This window comes from Eleutherodactylus coqui, chromosome 1 (genome assembly GCF_035609145.1).
Source record: "Eleutherodactylus coqui strain aEleCoq1 chromosome 1, aEleCoq1.hap1, whole genome shotgun sequence".
Taxonomy (NCBI): Eukaryota; Metazoa; Chordata; class Amphibia; order Anura; family Eleutherodactylidae; genus Eleutherodactylus; species Eleutherodactylus coqui.
In genome coordinates, this window is record NC_089837.1 from 288,848,161 (window position 1) to 288,872,615 (window position 24,455).

Genomic DNA, 24,455 nt, shown 5'->3' on the forward strand with positions numbered 1-24,455 from the left:
TCCCCACTCCGTTTCAAAGCGTGGGTGCGTATGAAAGCGCTGCCCACATGCAATGTATTGTGTATGGACAGTGTATCATATGCAGCCTATACAAATGTACAGGGCTCATGCTGCGTAATACACAGAGAAATAGAGCATGCTGCGATCTATTTCTCGTCTGTATCGATATGCAGTGCCCACACACCGGTGTGCATGGATTAATGAAAGTCCATTGACTTTCATTGATTTCATTCACTGCTCATCACACGGTCGTGCAACGCATACTGAAAACGCACTTGTGGACATGAGCCCTAAGGCGGTGTTGGGACCAGTGGATGCGTGAGGGCACACACACAAGGTGACCGGGCTCAGGATGTCATTGAAAGACCACCAGTAGAGAAGATTGGCTGACAGGCATGAGGAGCTCCAACAGTTTTGTTGTCCCCCATCCAGAGACTGGTGACACCATCATTACAGGCCCTTGTGTTTGTCAGACCCATTTTCAGACACTTGGCTGAAGGACATGTGGTCTCACAGCACCCATTATATGTACTGCCTTTGACACCCATCCTCCATTGCCTTCCTTTGTAGTGGTGTGGTAAGAATAAAACTGGACCATTATGGAGTGGGACGGGTTGTCTTCAGTGACGAATCCAGGCTTTGTTTGGGTACTAAAAATGTCTGTATTCATGTCTGGAGACCTAGGGATGAGCGCCTCAACCCCGATGTGATGGTCTGGGGGCCATCACATATGACAGTCTGTCACTCCTGGTAGTGGTACGAGGGACAATGACAGCTCAGCGATATATTCAGGATATCCTGCAGACACATGTGTTGTCTCTCATGGCGACTTCCAAAAGGCATTTCCCAACAGGATAATGCTCAGCTGCACACAAGGGTGTCACCGGAATGTCCCCACAACATTGCCACACTACCGTAGTTGCCTAGTCACCACATTTATCCCAATAGGTACAGACTCCATCTAGCAGTAGACTTTGCCCATCAGCATTCTTGTCCCTCTGCCATTCCCACCCCTTCACTGAAAAGACGCCTTGTGGGAAGGAGAAGCCCTTTTTGCAGAGGACAGCCACCATCTCCCATGTGAGAACATTGCTGGTAATGGCATGGAGTATTTGGTACTTATTTACAGCAACCAGATACACAGACTCTTGCCATCTGCACTTTCTAGGACTCCATCAGCAGACTGGCTTTCTACATGTTCATACATATTACATGTCATATGTATCCCAGTGTTTGCCTGTACACAAACACATGCTAATTTCATTGGATTATAGTTTCACTGTGCCTATGGTTCAATAAATTACATAGACTTCAGTATATAGTGGTCTTTGCTGGAAAGTGGGTAGATTTACCTGATGTCAAACTACACGCCTGCCACGGGGTAAGGTAGTGAGGAGAGAACAATCCATAGATAGCTGGGAGCTGGAAATCCTCTTTAGCACAACAGAGTATTCCACAGCACTGCAGACAGGAGGTTATCGCTCCCTGTGGGGGCTCACTATCTATATCCGCCTGTTAGCATGTATTTTGGGGAGAGTGGACTCTAAGGCCAGGCTCACATGGACGGGTGGGATCCTGCATGCGAATAATCTGCAATCCATTGCTGAAAGAAAATCCCAATGGTAGCAGAAGCGTGTGATTTTCTGCGTGAATGTATGCGCATGCACAGCGTATCATCTGCACGGAAATAAGATCGCAGACAGGCAAACACCACAAGTAATAGAACATTGCTCAGGCGAGATATTCTCTCTTTCTCTATGTATTCTGATAGGTGGTTCCAAGCATTTCTGCAGCTCTTACAGAATTTTAATTGCGAATGTGTGACAGGACAAACATCCATTGACTTCAAAGGAGACGATCCACGCGGAATTCGCACTAAAACAGAGCATTCCGCAATTTTTGTTCTGCTGGCGGAATACGTAATTCACACACGCGAGTGGGAAGGAAAAATTGATAAATACATGTCTTTCAATTGCTGCGTCTAACGTGGATCTTCTGTACAGACGACCATCCCGGAATCCGCAATTCAAATCCGTTCGTGTGAGACCGGCCTAATACAGTTATCAATACATGCTCTGTTTTTACCACCACACAGTACAACTTACCGCTCCTGTCTTCCATTACAGGGGCGTGAGGAGGGCAGGGGATCTCTGCAGAGCTACTTGGTTGGGGATCTGATAAGGGGAAAAGTAAAGTAAAAAAAGAAAAAGTTAGTTGAAAATGTATATAGTAATACACAGACTCAGAAATATAGCGTTTGTTAGTTTAAATAATATGTTGCTGAAAAGTCAAATCCTTGCTGGGTAAAAAAACCAAAAATGTACATTAGCCTTTTCACATTTTATAATAATGCTATATGGAGAGCAAACTGCATAACGCATCTAACACGGCTACCTAGCAGTAGGAATCTGTACATGCATGCTCTTACAGCAACTGTCCGGGCCTGGGGAAACAAAGATGGCCACATCAGCATCACAGACTGCCTAATGTACACAATGCATTAGTTTGCATCATTAGTCTAAGACACTACACCTACTTTGATTGGCCAGTGCTGCCCACATGAGCAGTACTGACCAATCAGAACAGCATGTAGTGTCTTAAGGTCCATTTACACGGGATGACTGTTGGGCAAACGATGCCCGACACTCGTCCATGTGTCTCCATGCTCCTGCACAGGAGCTAGCAGAGCGCTCTCGCACACAGATCGGCCAGCAGGTAGGGGGGGGGGGGGGGGGGATGGGGGCGGGGCAGTGCAGGAGATTTCTCTCCTCTCGCCCCCCTCCATGCACATAACACAGCGGGCATTCTCTACTGAACGGCCGCGGTTCAAAGCAAATGATGACTGATGAGCTTTATCATTTATGCAGCATAAAAGATGAGCGACAAAGCTCATCTCTCAGTTTAAACAGCGGCCGTTCTGTGTGCGAGCCAGCTCTGCTAGCGCCTGTGCAGAAGCGCGGAGACACAGGGACGAGTGTCGGGCATCGTTTGCCCAACACTCGTCCAGTGTAAATGGGCCTTTAGGCTGTGTTCACACAGGGCAGATTTGCCGCGGATTGCCGTTGCATATCTGCACTGCGGCAAAACTGCTGCGTTTGCAATGCAATGCAGCACAAATGAGATTTGCCAAAAAGTTGTTCTCACAGGACGGATTTTTTCCGCACAGCCGCAGTGCGGAAATGCAACTGCGTCGCGGTTTTAAAAGATGCAGCATGTTCATTCTTTGGTCTTTTCCGCAGCGCTTTTTTGTCCATAGACCTCTATGGACGCAGCCAAAACCGCACCAAATACGCGACAAAAAGTAAGAAACCGCTGTGGAAAAAAACCGCGCGTGGATTTTTCCGCACGAAAATCCGCAAGCCCAAACTAACCTTTGAAGCGGTTTTGCCGCAGAAGCAGTTCTTCTGCGTCAAAACCGCTGCAAATCAGCCCTGTGTGAACCCAGCCTAAAAATACACAGTGCACGTCAGATAGTCAGAGATGGTAAAAATGCCATGCTGACTTTAGGAGTGTACTTCAGGGCGGTGCGCTGTCTGTGTAGTTCCATGGACAGCACATGCCAAATTATTGCCAATGAGGTTATACATATGGACGGTTTATTACACAGACCAATAGTCTGAGTGATAGAACGCACGGCATGTCCTATTCCTGTTATTTTCAAGCACAAGAAAAAGGGGCAAACATCATACGGTAGATCTCCTTGCAGACATTAATATAAGACATCAAAAGAAAATCTATGCTAGACCACACACTGTTTGTTTGTTTTGTGGTTAATAAAAATGAACAACAAGAACCTCCCTGCAGCAGTCATCTTCATGATGCCAGTCACTGCAGGACTAGGGTCCGCACTGCCTGTTACTGAGCTCGCACCCCCCGCGGCAGCTCCAGTCTCACAATGCAATAGCTCAGGTTTTGACTTAGAAAAAAAAAAAGCCATTTTCTACATTAATAAAATGTTTTTTTCTAATGAGTGCACAAGATCTCGCAATAACAAGGAGATCCTGCATTGTGATTGGATGCTGCTGCAACAGGAACTCCTGCAGGGAGTCCGACCATCTAGATGGTGGTAATACCAAGGGTTTTTTAAATGGATCATAGTTAATAAAACATTTATTTTGTGGGAGGGATGGGGATTCCAGCTCTGATCCGGTATTAGTGTATCGACGCCACCAGGAAGTCCTGGTGGAGTAAAGATTGACAGGGGGAGACGCCCCCTGTATCTGATTGGCTGCACAGCAGCATGCCAAAAAGGTCCTGGAAGGATACTAAAAGAGCAAGGAAAGACCATACAGCGGGCCCTGGTGCTAACACACAGCTGCAACGGACGTAGTAGCTACAGAGGCACAAGGCGGAACCCTGGAATGTGTTGTGGCACGTAGGCCAAAGCTTCCTGAAATGGCTGTTCATGCGCCGGCGGCGGCTGTGCACCGCAAAGCGCATCTAAACCCATGTAACTTAGTAGCTAGAGTCAACAGGACGGGTGTACAGTGTTATGTGGCGGCCGCACAGTGCTGCAGCACAAGCCGGCCGGCTTCCCCACGCCATCTAATCAACCTTTCCCGGCGGCGGAGCACAAGCGCTGAGGGCGCAGCCTGTCAGCAAGGGATTTTTCAGCCAGGGAAGTGACAGTCCCACCGCCGGAGCAGAAGCGCTGAGGCCACAAGCTTTCAGCGGGGGAAGCAGCATATAGCCACATCACAGTCCCGCCGGTGGAGCAGATGTGCTGACAGCGGCAGCTGTGAGCAGCCCAGCGCCAGCAGTACCACTGGCGGCAGACAACAAGCGGTGAGGGCGGCAGCAGTAAGCGGGGGGGACCTTAGGGTGAGAGTAAAACCTCTTCTTAGCCTTACATGATTACATGTTAATGCTGGCATGTAACAGCGGTAACATAGCAGCATTTACAGCTCATAATGCAAGGCTTAGAAGAGATGTTACCGACTGTAAGCCTGCAGAGAACTCATAAGTCAATGCACATGCTGCTGCTAGGACCTTCCAGCCTTGGCCCAATCAGGAGCTAGGGGTGTGTGAGGGGCGTTCCTCCTGTCAAACCACTAACTTCCGGAGGCGTCAAGATACACTAATACCCTGATCCCAGCCAGCAACACTGCATACTTGTTTCTACTGTACTGTGGAAAGGTACGGGTGTATCTTGTTACTAACGAAAGCTAGAGGTTTGACAGGGCTTGCATGGAGGAACACCCCTGTCATACCCCTAGCTCCCGCTTGGCTGATTTTGAAGGTCCTATCAGCGTCTGTATGGATTTTTGATTACCCCTGCAGATCACCGTGCCACTGCCATCATGACAACGGAGCACGGGAAGACAGTGACAGTGGCCAACCAGAGTGCCCTGCACTTGACAGTGGATCTGCCGTCATGCTAACAGCAGGGCCAGCTTCTGAGGAACAGGAGGAGGACTGGAGGACATATTGCAGTGGAGGGCGGCGGGGACACTCAGCGCTGGAGAAAAAACGGGCGAGTGGTGGCATGAGTGACAGGAGGAGGATTGGAGGATATATTGCAGCGGAGGGCAGTGGTGACACTAAGTGCTGGAAGCAGCAGGGGAGATGGGTGAGCGGCTGGGTGACTGAAAGGAAATGAGCCAAGTACACCGGTACCTGCAGGGGTGCTCAAAAATCTATTCCAACGCTGCTAGGAACTTCGAAATCAGTAACTGGGGAGCTAGGGGTGTGACAGGGGCGTTCCTGCATGCAAGCCCTGTCAAACCCTTAGCTTCCAGTGGCGCCAAGGTATAACTGTACCCTGTGGATAACTGGACGCTTGCCATCGGACGCGCGCAGTACAGATTTTTTAAATATTTGTTTTTCCAGCACAGTTGCTAGGCGATGACGCAAGTACCCGCAGCCTATCTGCAATGTCAACTGCGGATGGACTAGGGGGTCGGACAGCTTCCATTGATTTTAATCCGTGCAAATTCTGCACATAAATAAAACATGCTCATCTGAGCGGACATGCCAATGTTGTATTCTTTCAACAGGCACAGAATACAGCGGATCATCAGCACAGGTGTCAATCGCGGATTCCCAAATTGAAATCCAGTTCTGTGCAGCCGGCCATAGTCTGACCAGGTTAGCCAAGTTTGACCTCCGTACACTCAACTACCAGTGAGCCGATGAAATGGATCAGCACGCAGGAACTTAATAAAAGTCACCAATCTTTGTTTCTCCAGCAGCAAAACAAAACGTTTTGACCTTTAGCACACACAGCCACATTTTTTATTATATATATATGTGTGTGTGTGTGTGTGTGTGTGTGTGTGTGTGTGTGTGTGTGTGTGTGTGTGTGTGTGTGTGTGTGTGTGTGTGATGTTTTGACTTTCTCTGTAGGACGAGTGAATGAACTTTTGCCTCTTAATGACTAAAAGGACATTTATTCCATTGAAATATTGAAAAAGGTCACGCACAAGCCACTTTGAAGTGTTATGTAGGCCATTTAATCATTTTATTTAATTGTGTAATATATATATATATATTAAATCTCTACAATCGAACTGACTTGTGCAATAATTTATGTACCAGAGAATATAGATTTTTCCAGATTATAGAATCCTCTGCGCCGTCTGACAGGACAGTGACGTCACGCTGACCTAATTGCTCGGGAAGCTTCTGTGGCGTTCTAAAATTTTCTTGAGCCGTTTCGCAGTGTGGTATAAACTGGTATATAAGCGGGGTGTTCAAAGCGGGTAGTTGAGTTTTAACTAGCTTAATTTGGTGTCAGAATTATTATTGCCTTACTATAACTACTGCGCATTCTCCAGTGTTTAATGTATTATAAAGAGATCCTTGTATTATTTGATGAGCTGCATTTAACTCTCTTGGTAATTATAATTGAACAGTGAGCAATGAGCATATAATTTTTTATTAGTTTGTGCCTTTTTTATTTTCTATAATTGGTATTTGCTTGTTATTGAGTTTTAATATATTTTATTTAATAACAGTTTCTGTAACTTGTTACGTATTTAATATTTACGTTAAGGCCTTAGGTTGGACTGCGCTCATACTGAAAGATGGGAAAGCTCAAACAATCGCAGAAGGACTCCAGGATGTGTTAGAGGAGTTCAACCTGTGGGGATCAATTGTGAGGATTGCTGCCGACACAACAAGTGTGAATACTGGCAGGGAGACAGGTGTTGTTGTTCGGCTGCAGCAAATGTTCAAAGAGGAAGGTCAACCCAAACCCAAGTTCATCAGTTGCCAGTACCATGTGCTGGATCCCGTTCTTCGCGTGGTCATGGACGATGAGCTCCATGGGTCCACTAAATCACCAAACATCAACTACTTCTTTGTGCAGAATTTGATGAGCAACTATGATAAATTGAAAGCAGCCTTCAGCAACGGTAAAACAGAGATCAAGGAAACAGGCGGCTGGAGGGATGACATTTTTCTCTACCACCTCACTCGTGTCTTCCGTCACTTCACTGAGAAGAATGAGATCCGCTTCGTGAAGTTTCAACAGATCCCAAAACATCAGCAATGCACACTGAAACTCTCGTGGCATTCTAGCCCTTCTTGCATTTATTCTGATGCCCGAAAACCGGAGCAGGCTGCGTACAATCTGTTCATTCACTTCTTACTCATGGGCGGACCATTGGTTCAGCAGTCAATTGTTCCACGCTGAAGATTTTGATGAACTATCTGCAGCTTTGAATGACTACCCAACAGGTCTCAAATGCCTGAAAACCCACTGGAAAACAAATGAATCTCCAATCAGCATTCCCCGAAGCAACTAGTGCTGTGAGCGTACGATCAAAGTTATGCAAGACTTACATGAATCCTGCTACAACAAGGACAATCTCCCACTGAGGTTCATCCTGTCCAATGACATTATTGACTTGCCTTTGTGTTTGATGACCCTATATAATGTTGTATAATGTGACTCTAAAGCTTCTGTTTAATTTTGTATCTGCTTACAGTGACTTCAAAGAATGGGCAAAAAATCCGATAAATAAAAATTTCCAAATCATTTTGTGCGCAAGGTTTTTTTTTAATCAAATCATCTTGAAAATAATATTTTACCTAATCTTTAATGAAAGGTCACCAAATTATGATACAGGAAAACGAGGTTGTATAAAAGTCATCACCCTAATATACACACAAAACACCCCCCCATACCAGAGAGCTTCCATGGGTCAAGATATAAGTAGCCCCGATGCACAGTCCCAGTAGTGCACAATCAAAAGGAGGGGTGTTCACTGAGATCCCCAAGATGCAGCACCTTACCTAACCCACAGCGCATGCACCACCACTCATCCAATCATGGTAGAGTATTTGCCCATAACAGCACTCGAATCCCTACTGCGCCGAGACCCCAACTCTCGCAAGAGTGGAGAGAGTCATCCTCAGAACGCCCTCCCATTGCCAAGCAATAAAAGATGCATACCAGGCACATACAACACTCCCATAGTCAGGAATAGCGCGCTCCACACAAGAGTACTGCAATACATTTGTCAGCGCACTGTCAGCAGCACACACTGTCTGTGGGGACAGATAATGTTCACCAGTCATCAGTTATTGTTAGTGCGGCCGGCCATAGTCTGTGACCAGGTAAGCCAAGTTTGACCTCTCTACACTCAAATGTCTGACTTTAGAGAGGTTGGATAATTGGTGTGTTTGAAATGGGGACATAATATTGTGAGACCTCCCAAAGGACTGGCTCTAGCGCAGTGTCAATACAGAGACTGGTTACTCAGTGGACAAAGGGCAGCCCCATTACTTGCAGACCTGGCAAAAAGACAACGCCACATGAAGATGGCCAAATTGTGCATATGGCAGTTGCTTGAAGCTGGGTTACGTTCTCAGGCCCCCATGCAGTGTGGGGGGCCGAATTCACTGCCAACAACAACTAACCTGCGGCATTGTTAGATGCAACTAGACACATGAGTGGAGAACAGCTGTGTTTAGTGACAAGTCAAGATTATGTCTGGAGCAAAGTGATCATTGGCAATGTATTGGTCGGCATTTTGGAGAAAGGGCCCACAGGACAAAGGATGAAGTTGGAGGTTGTAGACGCACAATGACTGCCTGCCAGTATGTGGCCAGAGTGCTACACTCTTAATGACCACCGTGCAAAGTAGTATCTTCCAACAGGATAATGTCCGTCCGCATGCCTCAGCAATCACAAGACACCCCTTGCAAGGTTTGTACAAAAATAGGTCAGCACTACCCAATGGAAACATATCTCAATAGAAATATATAGGTGCATGGTAAACCATGGCTGCAACATACAGTAGAAGCAGAATCCAAAAATGGCAACAGCACGCAAAATAAATTTACTATTAGAGGCATACATACCTATAAGCAATACTCTAACCACATTAAATAACGCAAGGTTCTTGGTATATAATTCGATCAAATTACATTGGCCCATCTACCAACGTCCAAGGTGACAGAGCTTGGTCACCTGGACGTTGGTAGATGGGCTAATGTTGCCACTTTTGGTTTCTACCTCTTGCAAGGTGTCACAAGTACGGATTAGCCCCTGCGGTCCCCAGATTTATCCCCAATAGAGCATGTCTGGGATCCATTATGTCACACGGCCACCCTCCACAAAATGTACACCAACTGACAACACAAGTCATGCAGGCAAAGATACACCCTAACAAGATGTCGAAACACTTAGTCATTCAGTGACTGCAAGGATCCAGGAGCTCCTGGTGGGCACACGTCTTACTGAAACCTGTACCCAACAGTAATAAAATGTCTGATTCACTCCAATTTCCCTTCATTTATTCTGGATGCGACTCAGATCTACCAGGTTTTATGAAATTCAACCAATTCCTTCTGGGTGCAAGGCTTTCAATTTCTACCAGCGTATGTCATCCATGCCATAACATTATGCTTGCAAAATATGCAAATGTAGTGCCCCATAAGACTTGATATTTAATTAAAAATATCTCAGCCTTCTACATATTACACATATACTATCCAACTGGACGCTGTCCATTACAGTCAAAAAAGATATTACATAGAGACCTTTTGAAAAGTTTTGTCTCATTGTCCCCCCCTGCACATTCCCTGTCTCTACTTTAGGCCTAGTGCCCACGGCCGTGATGGGCTCCGCAAGCAGAATTCCGCGCCTTACCGAGTATGGTCACTCATCTCTAAAATATACCCATTATAGCCCTGATCTGATGTCTGTATGCACAACGGGGCCCAAACTAAAAGGAGCAACCGGTGGCTTTCAGAACAGACATTTTGCTTGAAGGTGTTTTAGGCCCCATAGCACACTTGTAGAGCCCTCAAGCTGCCAAAATGAGGGAGAACCCCCACAAATAACCCCATTTTAAAAACTAGACCCCCCCTAACAAATTCATCTAGGGGTTTACTGCATATTTTGACCCCACAGTTTGTGAATGAATCTAAGCAAAGCAGAAGGAAAAAATGGCCAACTGATACAATTGTGGAAATTTACTAAGCCCAACGTTTCCGACGTCAGGCTTAGTACAATAGACCCCAGCGAGCTTAATAAATGAAGAAGTGCACGTCTTTTCATGTATGGAGTGCATCCTGGCAGCTCTGTGCCCCTTCTCAAAAATACACGACAGGCCCAACTTAGCATACATCTCTGGTATAATTTACGCCAGTTTCTAGTGTAAATTATGCATAAATCTGTTGGTCCAGGTTGGCTCAAAAATGTGTGACTTTTTTTAAGTCAGAAACTAACGTAAAATGATTCATAAATGTGCTCCAATGCAATAAGACATTTAACAATCCGAACCGCCACGTTATTCTGTTCTTGTTGTAGTAACCAAGGAATCTGGGCAAATAGCATTTTATTGTCTCAGTAAAGCAGGAGTTGTGTTTACCCAAAAGAGAATTTGGTCAAGCGATTACAGATGTTGGTCAAAATCTCATCTACCTGCGACCCTGACTGACTTCCCCAGATATTGCTGGAGAGTGGTTTTGGTATTCAAGGTGGATGCCACGAGTATCAGAAGCGGACAGAGGTACTGGTGTATCTTGACTCCACCGGAAGCTAGGGGTTTGACAAGGCTTCAATGCAGGAACGCCTCTGTCATACCCCTAGCTCTCGATTGGCTACTTGCAGCAGCATGCCAAGTTTTTTTGGCTGCCCTCCAGGCTCCCCCCGCCGACACTGTCCTGGCCATGTGCCTCCGCACTGTGCCAAAGGCCCCCCGGCGGCCGCCTGGCCATGTGCCCCCGCCGACACTGTTCTGGCCATGTGCCCCCACACTGTGCTAAAGGCCCCCCTTCCCCCTGCGTCCGCCTGGCCATGTGGCCTCGTCGACACTGTCCTGGCCATGCGTCTCCGCGCTGCGCTCATGGCCCCCCTTCCCACTGCGGCCACCTGGCCATGTGTCCCCGCCGACACTGTCCTCCTCGCTGTAAGGCAGCATGCTGCGGCTGCACGTTTCCCCTGTGCACTGGGGACACACACAGCAGGGGAGCAGTAGCTGCGCAGGACACTTACAGCTGGGCAGCACGTAAGCAATATGGCGGGCCGCTGCTGCAGTGCAGAAGGGAGCGTGCCGTCCGCCGCCACTGACACCGGGGAACCAGTACCAGGCGCAGAGCAGGCAGGGAACGGGGCGGCCTGGCCGCTGCGGCAGTGCTGATGGGAGCGCAGCGGGCCGCTGGGACTGAGACTGGGGGACCACGCTGCGGCAGTGCAGAAGGGAGTGCGTCACGCGCCGCTGGGAGTGACAGCGGGGGAGCACTCCCAGCCGCAGAGCCAGCCGGGAAGACGCCGTGCTGCCGCTGCTTTTAGGATAGGACACTGCCAGACCACGCAGGGAAGACGGCGGGCTGCCGCTGCATTGAGGTAGGGACACTGCCAAGGAACAGCGCCAGGGAAAAGTGAGGGAGTACCTGCCACGGCCATTACTCCTTCCTACTGTATCTTGTCTCCCAATCCGAAGCTAGGGGTGTGACAGGGGGTTCACTCCTGGTGACAGCAGTTACATCCCTAGCTTCCAGTGGCATCAGTACTGCAGACAGATAAAGCGTCTGCTGATGAAGAAACCAGCTCCTGGTTGGTGCCTTCACCATACTGGAGTGATCAGCTGGGCCTTGTGTGTGTCTGGGGTCATGTCCTCCACGCTTTTTTTGTGTTCCTCCCACCATGGATGCAAATAAGGAAGATGGAACAATACCTCTGCAGCACCACCTATTAGATGGCATTCCTTCAAATCAATGTAGGACTCTTTGAAACAATCATCGTTTTAAAAACTTGTTTAAAGAATTGTACATTGATTGGAAGGAACGCTGTCAACCAATAGGTGGCGCTGCAGAGGTATTGTTCCATCTTCCTTATTTGCATACATTTCCCAGAGGAGCATGGATGGCCTTATAAGTCCGCTCACCCACCTCATAGGTGTCTCCACACCCCTTCTGGGTATTCTCTAAGGAGAGATGACATCCCTCCCTTCCCACCAAGGAAGTATTGCTGGGGAATGTTGGGATAAGTCACCCAAATCTGGCCGCTGACTGGGTGGACAAAGGCTTTTACTGGTCTAAAGACACGCTGGCTGGCAGGAAGGGAAACTCATCATTTTGATGCTCACCATGCAGGCCTGCACTATGTGCCCAGATGGTCCTAATGGTGAGCTATGAAAAAGCACCATGGAAACTTTTATACTACTTTTTTTTCAACCCACTTCTGCTTTTAGCTTAAAAATAGAGGTGCTAAATCTCTGCAACGTGCAATAGCGGCCTTACACTGAAGAATCATGCTCATCTACAGACAGAAGCACCTTGGAATACAAGTTTAGGGAAATAAGATCTAGTAAAGAAATTCAGCCGAATTGATGTACAAGTCTGTGCAAGCATACAAGTCAAGTGATCGTTCCAGTCTTGGCATCTGCAGGAGTAAGGGGCCGTTTACAGCAAACCATTTGTCATTTGAACGAGCAAATGATGTCCGTTTGTTTGGGCAGCCCGTTTATAACTTTTAATCCTTTTTTTTTTTTTTTTTAATTAATAGAGCTTTTTTTAAACCCATTTTAACTTTCCTTTTTTAAGTCCCCATAGGGGACTCGAACTTGTAACTCACTCACACAGTAAAATGCATTACAGGATTGCATTATACCACGTTCTGACAGGCAGTCTATAAAGACATGCCGCAGACAATCTGTCATTACAGCCCTGAGGGCCTTCAGAAGGCACCAGGCTGCCAGAGCAACCAAATAGCACCTCGCAATCTCATTGAGGGGGTGGTGGGTGCTGTTCAGGACCCCTGAACATCGATCGGGGCATTTAAATGACAGCAGCATTTACATGGTTAACAGCAAGTGGGATCTACTGCCACTCACACACCTAGGAACGTGAAGGGGCTTATGAAACAAACAGCCACGTTTAAAAGTTATGGTTTTTTAAGTGGCGATGAAGAACTAAAGATAAAACAAAAAAATGAGCGCTGTGACGCAAAAGGGTTAATATATCATGCATATACCATTTCATATTTTTAACTTTTATTGCACAAACTCCACCCAAAACTGAGTCAGACTCCACAGCTCTGCCTATTTTTGTGACACCCCTCTAATTCAGCAGGCAGTTGCAGAAAGGAAAGTAAACCATTTATAAAAAGTCAAAATGAGGTTAGTCAAAAATACTAGTACAGATAGTCCCCGACTTGTGAACGATCTGTCCTGCACAGTATGATGTAATGCTATGGCATTACATCATACTGCGCAGGGACCAGGCAGGCTTCTATCAGGCCTGAACAGTCAGATCGTGGGACTCTGTGCAGTTGCTAGGCAGCCGGGGGCCTTCTGGGGCCCAAACTTGTGATGACTAAGGAGGGTCACACGAACGAATTCCAATTGCTGAATCTGCAATCAGTGTCCGCAGCAAAACGGGGGCATTGAAAGGCTTCTGCCTTCACACTCGCCAATACAAATCACGCATTCCATGAGTGGAAGAAAAACATCAGCATGCACTATTTTGCCGCAGACAGCATCCATTGAAGTCAATAGAGGCTGTCCGATCCGCACCCCAAATGCAATTAACATTGCGTATATGTTGAAGGTACCTGAGTCATCGTTAAGCAACGGCACGGGAAATACAAGCATTGAAAAAACAAACAAACAAAAAAAAAAAAACTGTACTGCGCATGACCAACTGCAATACAGGAAAATCAGGTACGGAGGGCGACCAGCCAGGAATCTGACCCATTCGTGTGAGCCCGGCTTTATCAAAAAAGTGCTGAAAACCACCTTACAGAAGTCCAGCAGAGACTTGTAGATGGGAGCCCAGACACCGGTGAGTGGGTGAGTATAAATTACATAGACACACAGAAGGCATGAATAAGTTTTGTTGCCCGGTGCTGGCACACATCGGCAGTTAATATTTACCTACTGTTAACCAACCTGTGGAGCGGCTCAGCACATACATGTGCGCACAGAGCGCCAAGTTGTCCCTCTACAAAAACACTGCACACTCCTGCAACTCCTATGCACTAGGACAAGAGCTAGAAAGACAAGTACTGCACATCGTGGGCGAAAAATGACATTACCTATAGAAGCATCAGCAGCTTTATAATCAGCAAAACCTAGGCAACAACCAGAAGCTTTCCAGGACACGGCCACGAACAGCTGACCACCGGACTGGAGACCCATTTACATGGAACATATCGATCAAATATCCATCAAACCCATGAAACTGAACGATAACACTGCTCAACAGCATTTTGACATCTGGTGTGTGAGATATCAATTCTTATGGATTTTGGGGTGTAGAATCCGAATTTACCTTTAGAAATGATGGATCACGGAAGGTTTTTACATAATTTAGATTTTTTCAATTTTTTAAAAAAGGTTTTCGTGCTCATTTTTTGATTTATATAAAATTAAATCAGTGCTAAGCTAAACTCTTTATTTGAATGTCACATACAGTGGATGAAGTTCCAAAAATGGTCACTAGATGGCAGGACAATGTAGTTGAGCAGTAAGGTTACTGACATGAGCCTATCTGTACTGCTGTTTAGTGTTTCTTGTAATCTGCATGAAGCACGTCTCTTCATTCTTATCGCAGCATATCGGTATTTTTTGCGTTTCATTCACAAATACATTACCAGAAAAACATTACTGAGTTCTGAGTGTTATTTTCTTGTACTGTATATACTGGCGTATAAGACGACTTTTGAACCCCCAAAAATCTGCTCTGAAGTCGGGGGTCGTCTTATACGTCGGTAATACAAAAAAAAAAAGAAAGTGTCCAAAAACAAAAATCAGTACTCACCTCCCCCGGCGTTCTGCGGCGCTGCTGCAGGCTGTCGCTCCCTCCTGGTCCCCGGCAGGGCATTGCTTTCTGAATGCGGGAATTCAGTGACATCATTGAATGGCTGTGATTGGCTGAAGGCGCACGTGTGTTAGCCAATCACAGCCATTGAATGATGTCATTGAATGGCTGTGATTGGCTGAAGGCACGTGTGTTTTAGCCAATCACAGGCTGACGGCGTGTGTTAGCTAATCACAGCATTAGCTTTCTGGAGGCGGGGATTTCAAGCCCCGCGTCCAGAAAGCAATGCTCTGCCGGGGACCAGGAGGGAGCGACATCCTGCAGCAGCGCCACGGAACGCCGAGGGAGGTGAGTAATGATTTCTTTTTTTGCTCCGCTGTATTCCCAGCGTAGGTGACAGTTGGGGGGTCGTCTTATACGCCCCGTCGCCTTATACGCCGGAATATACAGTATTTAAAACCAGACAATATTCGTCAATACTGTATTACTGTCTGTGTAATAGTGCTATGTATGTCAGAAATTTAATGTGATAGATGGAATCTGATTCTTCCATTGAATTCAGCACTCAAGATTAGTTAAATCAACCGGTTTCCAAACCAGATACAGATTTTTATTTTTATTTCTTGACCAGTGTAATCTTTCAGTTTAAACACAAGCCAACGACTGAATGACTAACGAGAATGGCGCGCTCCTCATTGGTCATCAGGTGCAGCCAGCATAAACCCAGCGCCGGCTCAGGCACTTACCGGGCAGTTTATATACTGATGGTTCAGTGCTTCACATAGGAATGTGAGACATGAAATGAGAACTATGCGGGCTAAATACACTGCAGTGACCCGTTCCATCGTGCGAACGACAATCATGAGATTCTTGACCCGTGCAAAAGAGGCACCAAGCACCCTCTTATGTGGCATGGTTAATCATGCAAATCTATGAACAGCCTGTTTACTGTGAATGAAGGTGGCGGGTTGGTACAATCTCCGTCCCTCTCCGCCTTCTATCGTTGAGCAAGGATCCTCCTGAAGCGATCATCGCTGGGACAGTCATCCTGTGCAAAAGGGGCTTTAGGATGACTCTCGGGTCCTGGACAAACAAAGATGGCCGCACGGCTTCTCTGACTACCTGATGCACACTGTATACTGGTAGTGTATCTTAAAGGGGTTGTCCCGCGGCAGCAAGTGGGTCTATACACTTCTGTATGGCCATATTAATGCACTTTGTAATGTACATTGTGCATTAATTATGAGCCATACAGAAGTTATAAAAAGTTTTTTACTTACCTGCTCCGTTGCTAGCGTCCTCGTTCCCATGGAGCCGACTAATTTTCGCCCTCCGATGGCCAAATTAGCCGCGCTTGCGCAGTCCGGGTCTTCTGCTCTCTTCAATGGAGCTGCTCGTGCAGAATGCTGGCTCCGTGTAGCTCCGCCCCGTCACGTGCCGATTCCAGCCAATCAGGAGGCTGGAATCGGCAATGGACCGCACAGAAGAGCTGCGGTCCACGGAGGGAGCAGACCCCGGCGGCCATCTTCAGCAGGTAAGTATGAAGACGCCGGACCGCCGGGATTCAGGTAAGCGCTGAGCGGTTTGTTTTTTTAACCCCTGCATCGGGGTTGTCTCGCGCCGAACGGGGGGGGGGGGGGGGGGGGGGGGGGGGGGGTTAAAAAAAAAAAAAACCCATTTCGGCGCGGGACAACCCCTTTAAGTCCCTACGTGCTGATCTGTTAGGCCAGCACTGCTATCAGAGCAGCATGTAGGGTCAGAGTGGTGTTGCCCCAATATACAGTGTGCATCAAGTAGTCAGACAACCAGTGCAGCTTCTTGCTTGATCTGGTTACTGGCGGGGAAATCTAAGGCTCTGTTCACATCTGAAGCCTCAAGGGCAGATCCAGCACAAAATGCTGGACAAATAGTGCAGTACGCACTGATGGCCAGAGGACATGATGGAAACCTGCTAGACCCCATTATAGTTACTAGGGTCCATCAGGTGCTGTGCATGCGCGTTATGCTGCAGATATGGCACTTTGGCTTTGTTCCACAATGGAAACCACCAATGCTAGTGTGAACACGGCAGCCGTACGCAACTTTTACATGCAATGATTATCACTCAAAATTGAAAAAATGAGCGATAATCGTTACATGTAAACGCGGGCATCGTGCGCTTTTCATTGGAACTATGGATTTTGGTTCACTTCAAGTCCATCGTTCAGCCGCTGAAAGACTGAGCAAATACTTTCCATTTAAATGCATTTCGCTCATCTTTCAAAAGACTGCAGGATGTTCTCCCCGCAGCAGGTTTACACTAGACAGGAGGAGAACAATGGAATGTGTGGGCAGCTGTTTGCACAGCTGGGAGTGTGTTTACACACCTGCAAATAAGGATTACGGCTACTAAAGTCATTAACACTTTATGCAAATAAATCACAAAATGATTTCAGCCTTTTGAAAGATTATCTTTAACCCTTCTATAGGACCTTTAGGTTGGTCTCACAGGATCGTATGCCAATTGTGTGTTACCCACACAGCTTTTGGCGGCACACATGCCATTGCGTACTTGCCTCGTTCTCGTGCGCAGCTAATTACAGCCATGTTGGGCTGGTCTAACACGACTGGATTTTAATTGCAGATTCCGCGATCGGCATCAGCACAGACGATCCACAGTGAAACGCGAGGATTGAAAGGCATGCATTTTTCGATTTTTCCTTCACACTCCCAGATACGAATCCCATATTCCGCAAGTGGAAGAAAAATCGCAACATTCTCTATTTTACCTTGCACTCCGCGTGGACAGCCTCCATTGATGTCAATGGAGGCGTCCATCCTGCAACCCATATGCAATTAACATTGCGCATGGGCTGCGGGTACCCATGTCATCACTAAGCGACGGCATGGGAAATACAAACAAAGAAGAAAAATCCCTGTACTGTGCATGACTGATGGCGAGCCTCCGCAGTCATCTGCAATACAGGTTAGTGCTGTATGCAGGGTTACTGGCCAGGCTCACACCCGGAATCCACTGCGGGTCACCCACATACAAAATCCAACCTGATCCTGTGAGCCCGGCCAAAAGTCTGCAGATAAGGTTTTGAAAAGGAGAAAAAAATATATGCATTGAATAAAACAGGCAAACGTGTGTGCAGTGCTAAACATGGATATCCGTACAATCCTCGAAGCCTGCAGCGCCCCGGCATCTTGGGACTTATGATCCAAAATAAAGCAGACAATGCTCCCGGAAGGCATGACCTCCATAAGAGCAGCTACGCAGGGTATTTGTACCTTGCCCATCAGAGGAAACATTAACCCGCCAGCACACAGCCTACGGTTTTACAGTATCTGAGGGACGAAACCAGCACTCAGCCCAGACTACGGACTGTTCTGCTAAACCAGGTTTGAAACAAGAACCGATAATTAGTCATCGGACTCTGTCTTAGAATTTGAGATCTGCAGCTCATTTTACGATGCAGATTCTTTTTTTCCACAGCATGTGGATCAGATTTAGTGAAATCTCGTGAACTACAGTATGTCGCTCTTGTCAATGCTGAAGATTCTCCACTTAAAAACTCCACTGGAGAACATATGCAGCATTTACAGCCTGTGTGAACATAGTCCTACAGCGCTCCGACGCAGTCGCTAGGCGGCCTCCTACAAAATTCTTTAAAGTCCTCCAAAGTTGGCAAAAAGTAGTTAGTGCGCCAAAACGTGTAGCCAACAGCAGTAAATCTCTTAGCTGAACATACAACATGAGGTTCTGCATGGCTCTGGTGAAGCCACATACATGAGGAGACCAGGGGAAGGGTTCACGAGGCTTTCCCACAACTTAGTTATCATTCATCGACGTAAGGTTAGGACTTTTTAACCTTTTTCAAAATATTAATTTTCCTGATGTTGTATTTCATGAACTTTTGCCTATATGTTAGTTTTCCGGTGTTCTATTCTTTCGGTCATGTAAAAACCTCCCGCACCCAATATCATTTCATTTTTGCCATATACGACAAACAATAGGAGTTTATAAGTTGTAAAACATAATATAGAAAAGGAGTCCATCCACTAGGAAAGGGTTAATGCAAGCTTGAATACAAGAATGTCAGCAAGGCTACTAGGTCATGTGCAAAGTGTAACTAATGAGTCACAGAGGATGGATGAGTGCTGGATAGTGAGGCTCTAAATTCGATTTCAAATTGGTTTAAATATTGTTACCATCGTCAGTTCATAATGCTCATGTCTAACGGGAGGTACCGTATTTTATTTTCAGATTTCATGCTTCAGACTAAACAACATCTAATTAGGTGCAGAGGTGTTTTTTACAATTCAACAAAACGAAAATGGTTTGAGAGTTATATGCTAAGAGTCATTGTTTGCCACCACAGGCTTCCAAATTTGAAAAAATTTGAAAAAAGTCATAAGCCTAATCCACAGGATAGGGGATAAATATCTAATCACTGGGGCCCTCCCATTACGGCTGCCTGACCACGGGCGAGTTTGAACTGCGTCCCCTGCAACGATAATACAGCTGCGGGGAACACAGTGAAAGCTCTCCATAGCATCGCAGCGGAGATCCGCCACGGGATACCACTACGCCCGTGGACAGGCAGCCTAATCCTGACTGCATGACTGCAGCATGACGTGTGACTGAAGCGTCTCCACCAATCCCATAGACTTTGAGTGGAGTAGCAAGGTGCACACTGAACTAGGATAGGTGATCAATAGCTGTTCAGTAGGAGTCCATCCTCAGGACCCCCCTACCCGTCAATCATCTGATTAAAGAGGTAAGGACCTCAGCTGAGTGCTGTGGGCCTGAGCATAGCCAAGTCCATTTCAAGTGCATGGGACTGAACTGCCATACAAGGTACCGGCGCTACTAAATGTAAGGCGGATATGCAAGTGAAGAGGCTGCAGTGCTCATGCAATATGTCATCAATATTATAGTCCCAGAAAACCACTTTAACCCTTTCAAGTGTACAATCTGCTTACTTAAGTCAGCAGCTTGATGGCTGATTACTTTTAGTGGAACACAAGAACTGTCCGGACCAGGCTGTTGTGGCGATAAACTAACCTATTAGGGTGGGTTCCCACGGGACGGAAATCCCACGGCTTGGCTACACCGAAAAGCTGTGAGATTTCCACGGGAGAGTTGCAGCTTCAAAACCCACAGCATTTTGCTGCAGGTTTTGGAGCGGTTCGGCTGCTGGCATTCTGTTGCGGGTTTCTCTCCCCATAGAGGAGTGAGGCCGCAACAAAAAGAAAAAAAAAGGAATTGAAATGCTGCAGCTGTGTCAATTCCGAAGCCGCATCGCTAGTTCCGCCCAGCTTTGCCGCGACAAATTGTCCCACCCCATGTGGACAAGATTTTTGCAAAATCTCATCCGCATGGCTGGCTTATCTTGGGATTAGGAGCTGCGGGCAAATTTGCCACACGGAAATTCTGCCTGGAATTTCCGCAGCAATTCTGTCCCGTGTGAACCTGGCCTTAAGGTGGCAAAGTAGTGAAATAATTAAGTGTTGTTAATAAACTAGTGCCAGAATTAAGTGTCAGGTTCCAAAAATTAAGTCATCATTTTTCTCCTTTGTATAGAAAGAAAAATCACAACTTATCAAAAATGATCACCTTTCAGTGCTTGCAAACATTCATCATGCATTCTGGATAACGTGGATGCCCAATTAGAATGCCACTGTCATGCCACAATGTGCCCACATCCTTCTTCTCTATTTATGCAATTGCTGCCCTCTTCAAATCAGCTCTTAAATTTAAAAAAAAGAAAAAAATTGTGCCCAACAGCATTACCACTAGAGATGAGCGAGCGTACTCGGAAAAGCACTACTCGCTCGAGTAATTTGCTTTATCCGAGTATCGCTGTACTCGTCCCTGAAGATTCGGGTGCCGGCACGGAGCGGGGAGCTGCAGGGAAAAGCGGGGAGGAATGGAGGGGAGATCTTTCTCTCCCTCTCTCCCGCCCGCTCTCCCCTGCTCCCCGCTGCGACTCACCTGTCAGCCGCAGCGGCACCCGAATCTTCAGGGATGAGCACAGCGATACTCGGATAAAGCACATTACTCGAGTAGTGCTTTTCCGAGTACGCTTGCTCATCTCTAATTACCACCATGTACAGATGCCCCATAGATGCCAGGTAAGGGAGACAGGCTTAAAACCTTAAATGGGTATGGACCGGGCTCAGCTGCATACACTACACATGTACAGTAAATGTTTAACAGGTTAAATACATAGCAAACAAACATGCATGTCATGCGTTTCAAGATGGAAGATACTCCGGCTCCACGGAAATGGAACAAACGTTATTAGGTATCTCTTGTAGGCGTTTTGGTGGGCATTCTTCGTTATTGCATAAACATGCTTAGCCCCATCCAATATTTGACCAGTAGGATACTCTGGTAAAGATCACACCCATTCATAGAAAGGGCATGACCAACACAAGATCAGATCCTGTCACGGATGGAATTCTATCACTATAAGGATTATGGTGTTCATTCATAAAAGTCATGAGAAAACGTGTTATAGGTAGACCAGTGAAGAATCACACCCCCTCCAAAATCCCAATATGCTCACTCATAAGTAGTCCAATAATACCAGGATTGAATCATGACCATATACGATGCGGGAGAACTACAGATACACACGTGCAGTACATAAATCATGCCCCGTCAATCTACCGTAGCTGAAAACACGTTAATTAATGAGCATGTCAGCATTTTAGAGGGGTTGCAGCTTTTTTATTGGTTGAAACATAACCCGTGCTTTGTCATATAACTTTATGAATGAACACTATATTCATTCTAGTGATAGTATGCTTTTACTGACGGAGAGGGGTCGTGTCGGGAACTTGTTTTTTATTATTATTATTTTACACACAAATAGACAGTTCAGCAAACATTGATTGCCATTCCTGTGTCATGTGACCTCTACCCCAGTATGTGGTTGGTCATTTGCTTTGTGTTTATGTAACAGCCGAGGACCACACCGTGTCCACAGTGTGTCCGGCAAGAGTTCTCGACCTTTGGATTTTATTGACTTATTTCAAATAAAGCTTTTTCCGTTTGTGGAGCCGGAGAATGCTCTACGCTGCGTCACAGTCTATATGGGATCTATACGCCTGGCGAAAGTAGGGTCAACAGAAGAGGAGGAGCGGGATACACCTTCTCCTGGCTGACTTGTACACATTTGTTTCAAGAGCATGTGAAGCAGTGCCCGCCCGCTATACCAGAAGGTGTACGGTCAACAGGAAGATTTCTCACCAGTCACTGAATGCACGGAGCGCCTCCTGCTCACCGCTGACCGCACTCAGGGTGCTTCTGGTCAACCAATCACCATATTTTGGCACACTCAGCGTTCTCGCTCATGCCGCCGCAGCGGCTCACTTATTAACGGCCTTCTATGCAGTGCAATCATTTAAATAAAATAAATAAATGTTTAATCATGGGAATTCTGAACAATAAATGTTCCGTATAAACACGGCCAACTTCTTGTTCATTACATGCAGATGTGAAAATAGTTGTTTACACTTCATTACGTGTTAACAGCGATGGTTGAGCTGTTTATATTTGCTGGTAGAGTGAATGATATCACTGAGTGGCTGTGACTGGCTCATCAAACTGTGGCTGTGATTGGCTGCCTGTGGCTCGATTAGCCAATAACAGCTTGCGCTTTGCTGGGAGGCGGGGTATTCAAAGCCCTGTCACCAGGAAGAAGCTCAGCTGTGAGACGGTGAGGACGCAGTTTGCCACAGTGCCGCCGGAGACCATCGGGAGGCATCAGGACGCCGCGGACCAGGAGAGTATAGATTTTTTTTCAATGCAGATTAGCTAGGTCATATTTTTGGGGAGGTCTTATATTTCAGGCCTTCCCCAAAAACTGGGCTAGGTCTTATAATCAGGGTAGGTCCTATTTTGGGGGGAAACACAGTAATGTCAAAACTATATTGCATGAAAAATCACAAGTTTGTGCGATGCGATAGAATGAAGGCTCCATAAGGAAACATCAGTGATAAAGAACAAAATGCAGGAAGATAGGACATACCGCAATTTTTTGGGGATGCAACATTGCATGAGGGAAAACATGGCGAATGTGAAGGAAAGCATGGGTTTAATCATTTTTGCTCTTGCATCGCACAATTTTATCGCTCATGTGAAACCGGCCTTGTGTCATTACAGCTTCGAACTGAATCTCTCTTTGGTACATTTATGTTTCATTGGGGCATATTTGGCCACCTCACGTCTCTTTGACTATTGGCCTACGTATATCCTCCTCTTTTTGATGTACCAGTGAATTTTTTTTCTGTTTGTCTTTACATCAAATGTGGACTTCCCCCTTGGATGATTCTGTGTAAAACATTGTAGTGTCTTCATCATCTGATTCTAGGACTATGTCATATATTGTACTGCATACAGATTTTACAGGGTGAGGGTGAATTCACACGAACGTATATCGGCTTGGTTTTCACGCCGAGCTGATATACGCCGCCCTCATTTGCAGGGGGGGGGGTGGTGGTGGAAGAGCCAGGAGCAGGAACTGAGCTCCCGCCCCCTCTCTGCCTCCTCTCCGCCCCTCTGCACTATTTGCAATGGGGAGAGGCGGGGCAGGGGCAGGGCTAATTCTCAGAACTTAGGCCCGCCCCGTCCCGCCTCCTCTCATTGCAAATAGTGCAGAGGGGCAGAGAGGGGGTGGAGAGGAGGCAGAGAGGGGGGCGGGAGCTCAGTTCCTGCTTCTGGCTCTTCCATCCTCCCCCCCTGCACACGAGGACAGCGTATATCGGCTCGGTGTGAAAACCAAGCTGCTATACGCTCGTGTGAACGCACCCTCAGCCTCTCACAGGAAACCCAAACATTCAATAACTTCCTGATTACTAGATTGACCCAACGCCCGTACACAAACATAAAAGGTTTGGGAAAATGGTTGCAAATGTTTTTAGAACTGGCCGAGGATTCGTCTTCAACTGTTCGCCTTCCATGGCTCAGTCTTCTACATTTTGGGGACATGGCAACAGTCAAATTGGTAAGCACTTGACATGAATGTCGTTGAGCAACGCTTGACTCTCCCTAGCAAGGCCGTTTGCTGAAGCACAACCGCACCGCTACACTTTACATAGGAACTGTGCCTTGGCCTGACGGATCACTCAATGTATCAAACTCACATGTTATGATTTTACATTGCTGGTGAGGATGTCACAAATCCAATGACACCAAAATCATCCACCAAAGGTCACACAAAGGGGTCAAAGTGTGGTGCAAGAAA

The 24,455-nt window shown here is 46.7% G+C and overlaps 1 protein-coding gene across 3 annotated transcripts in view; it reads right to left on the reverse strand.

The window, feature by feature from the left end:
• Positions 1-24,455, reverse strand: part of PHACTR4 (phosphatase and actin regulator 4) — a 57,858-nt gene that overhangs the window by 31,143 nt on the left and 2,260 nt on the right. For 2 of the 3 annotated variants that reach the window (XM_066572711.1, XM_066572709.1), the window contains exon 2: positions 2,106-2,174. The exons of the other annotated variant lie outside the window; for it this stretch is intronic. In XM_066572711.1, the coding sequence (XP_066428808.1) occupies positions 2,106-2,174 (69 nt within the window). The remainder of the gene's footprint in view (positions 1-2,105; positions 2,175-24,455) is intronic. 3 annotated transcript variants of the gene reach the window in all.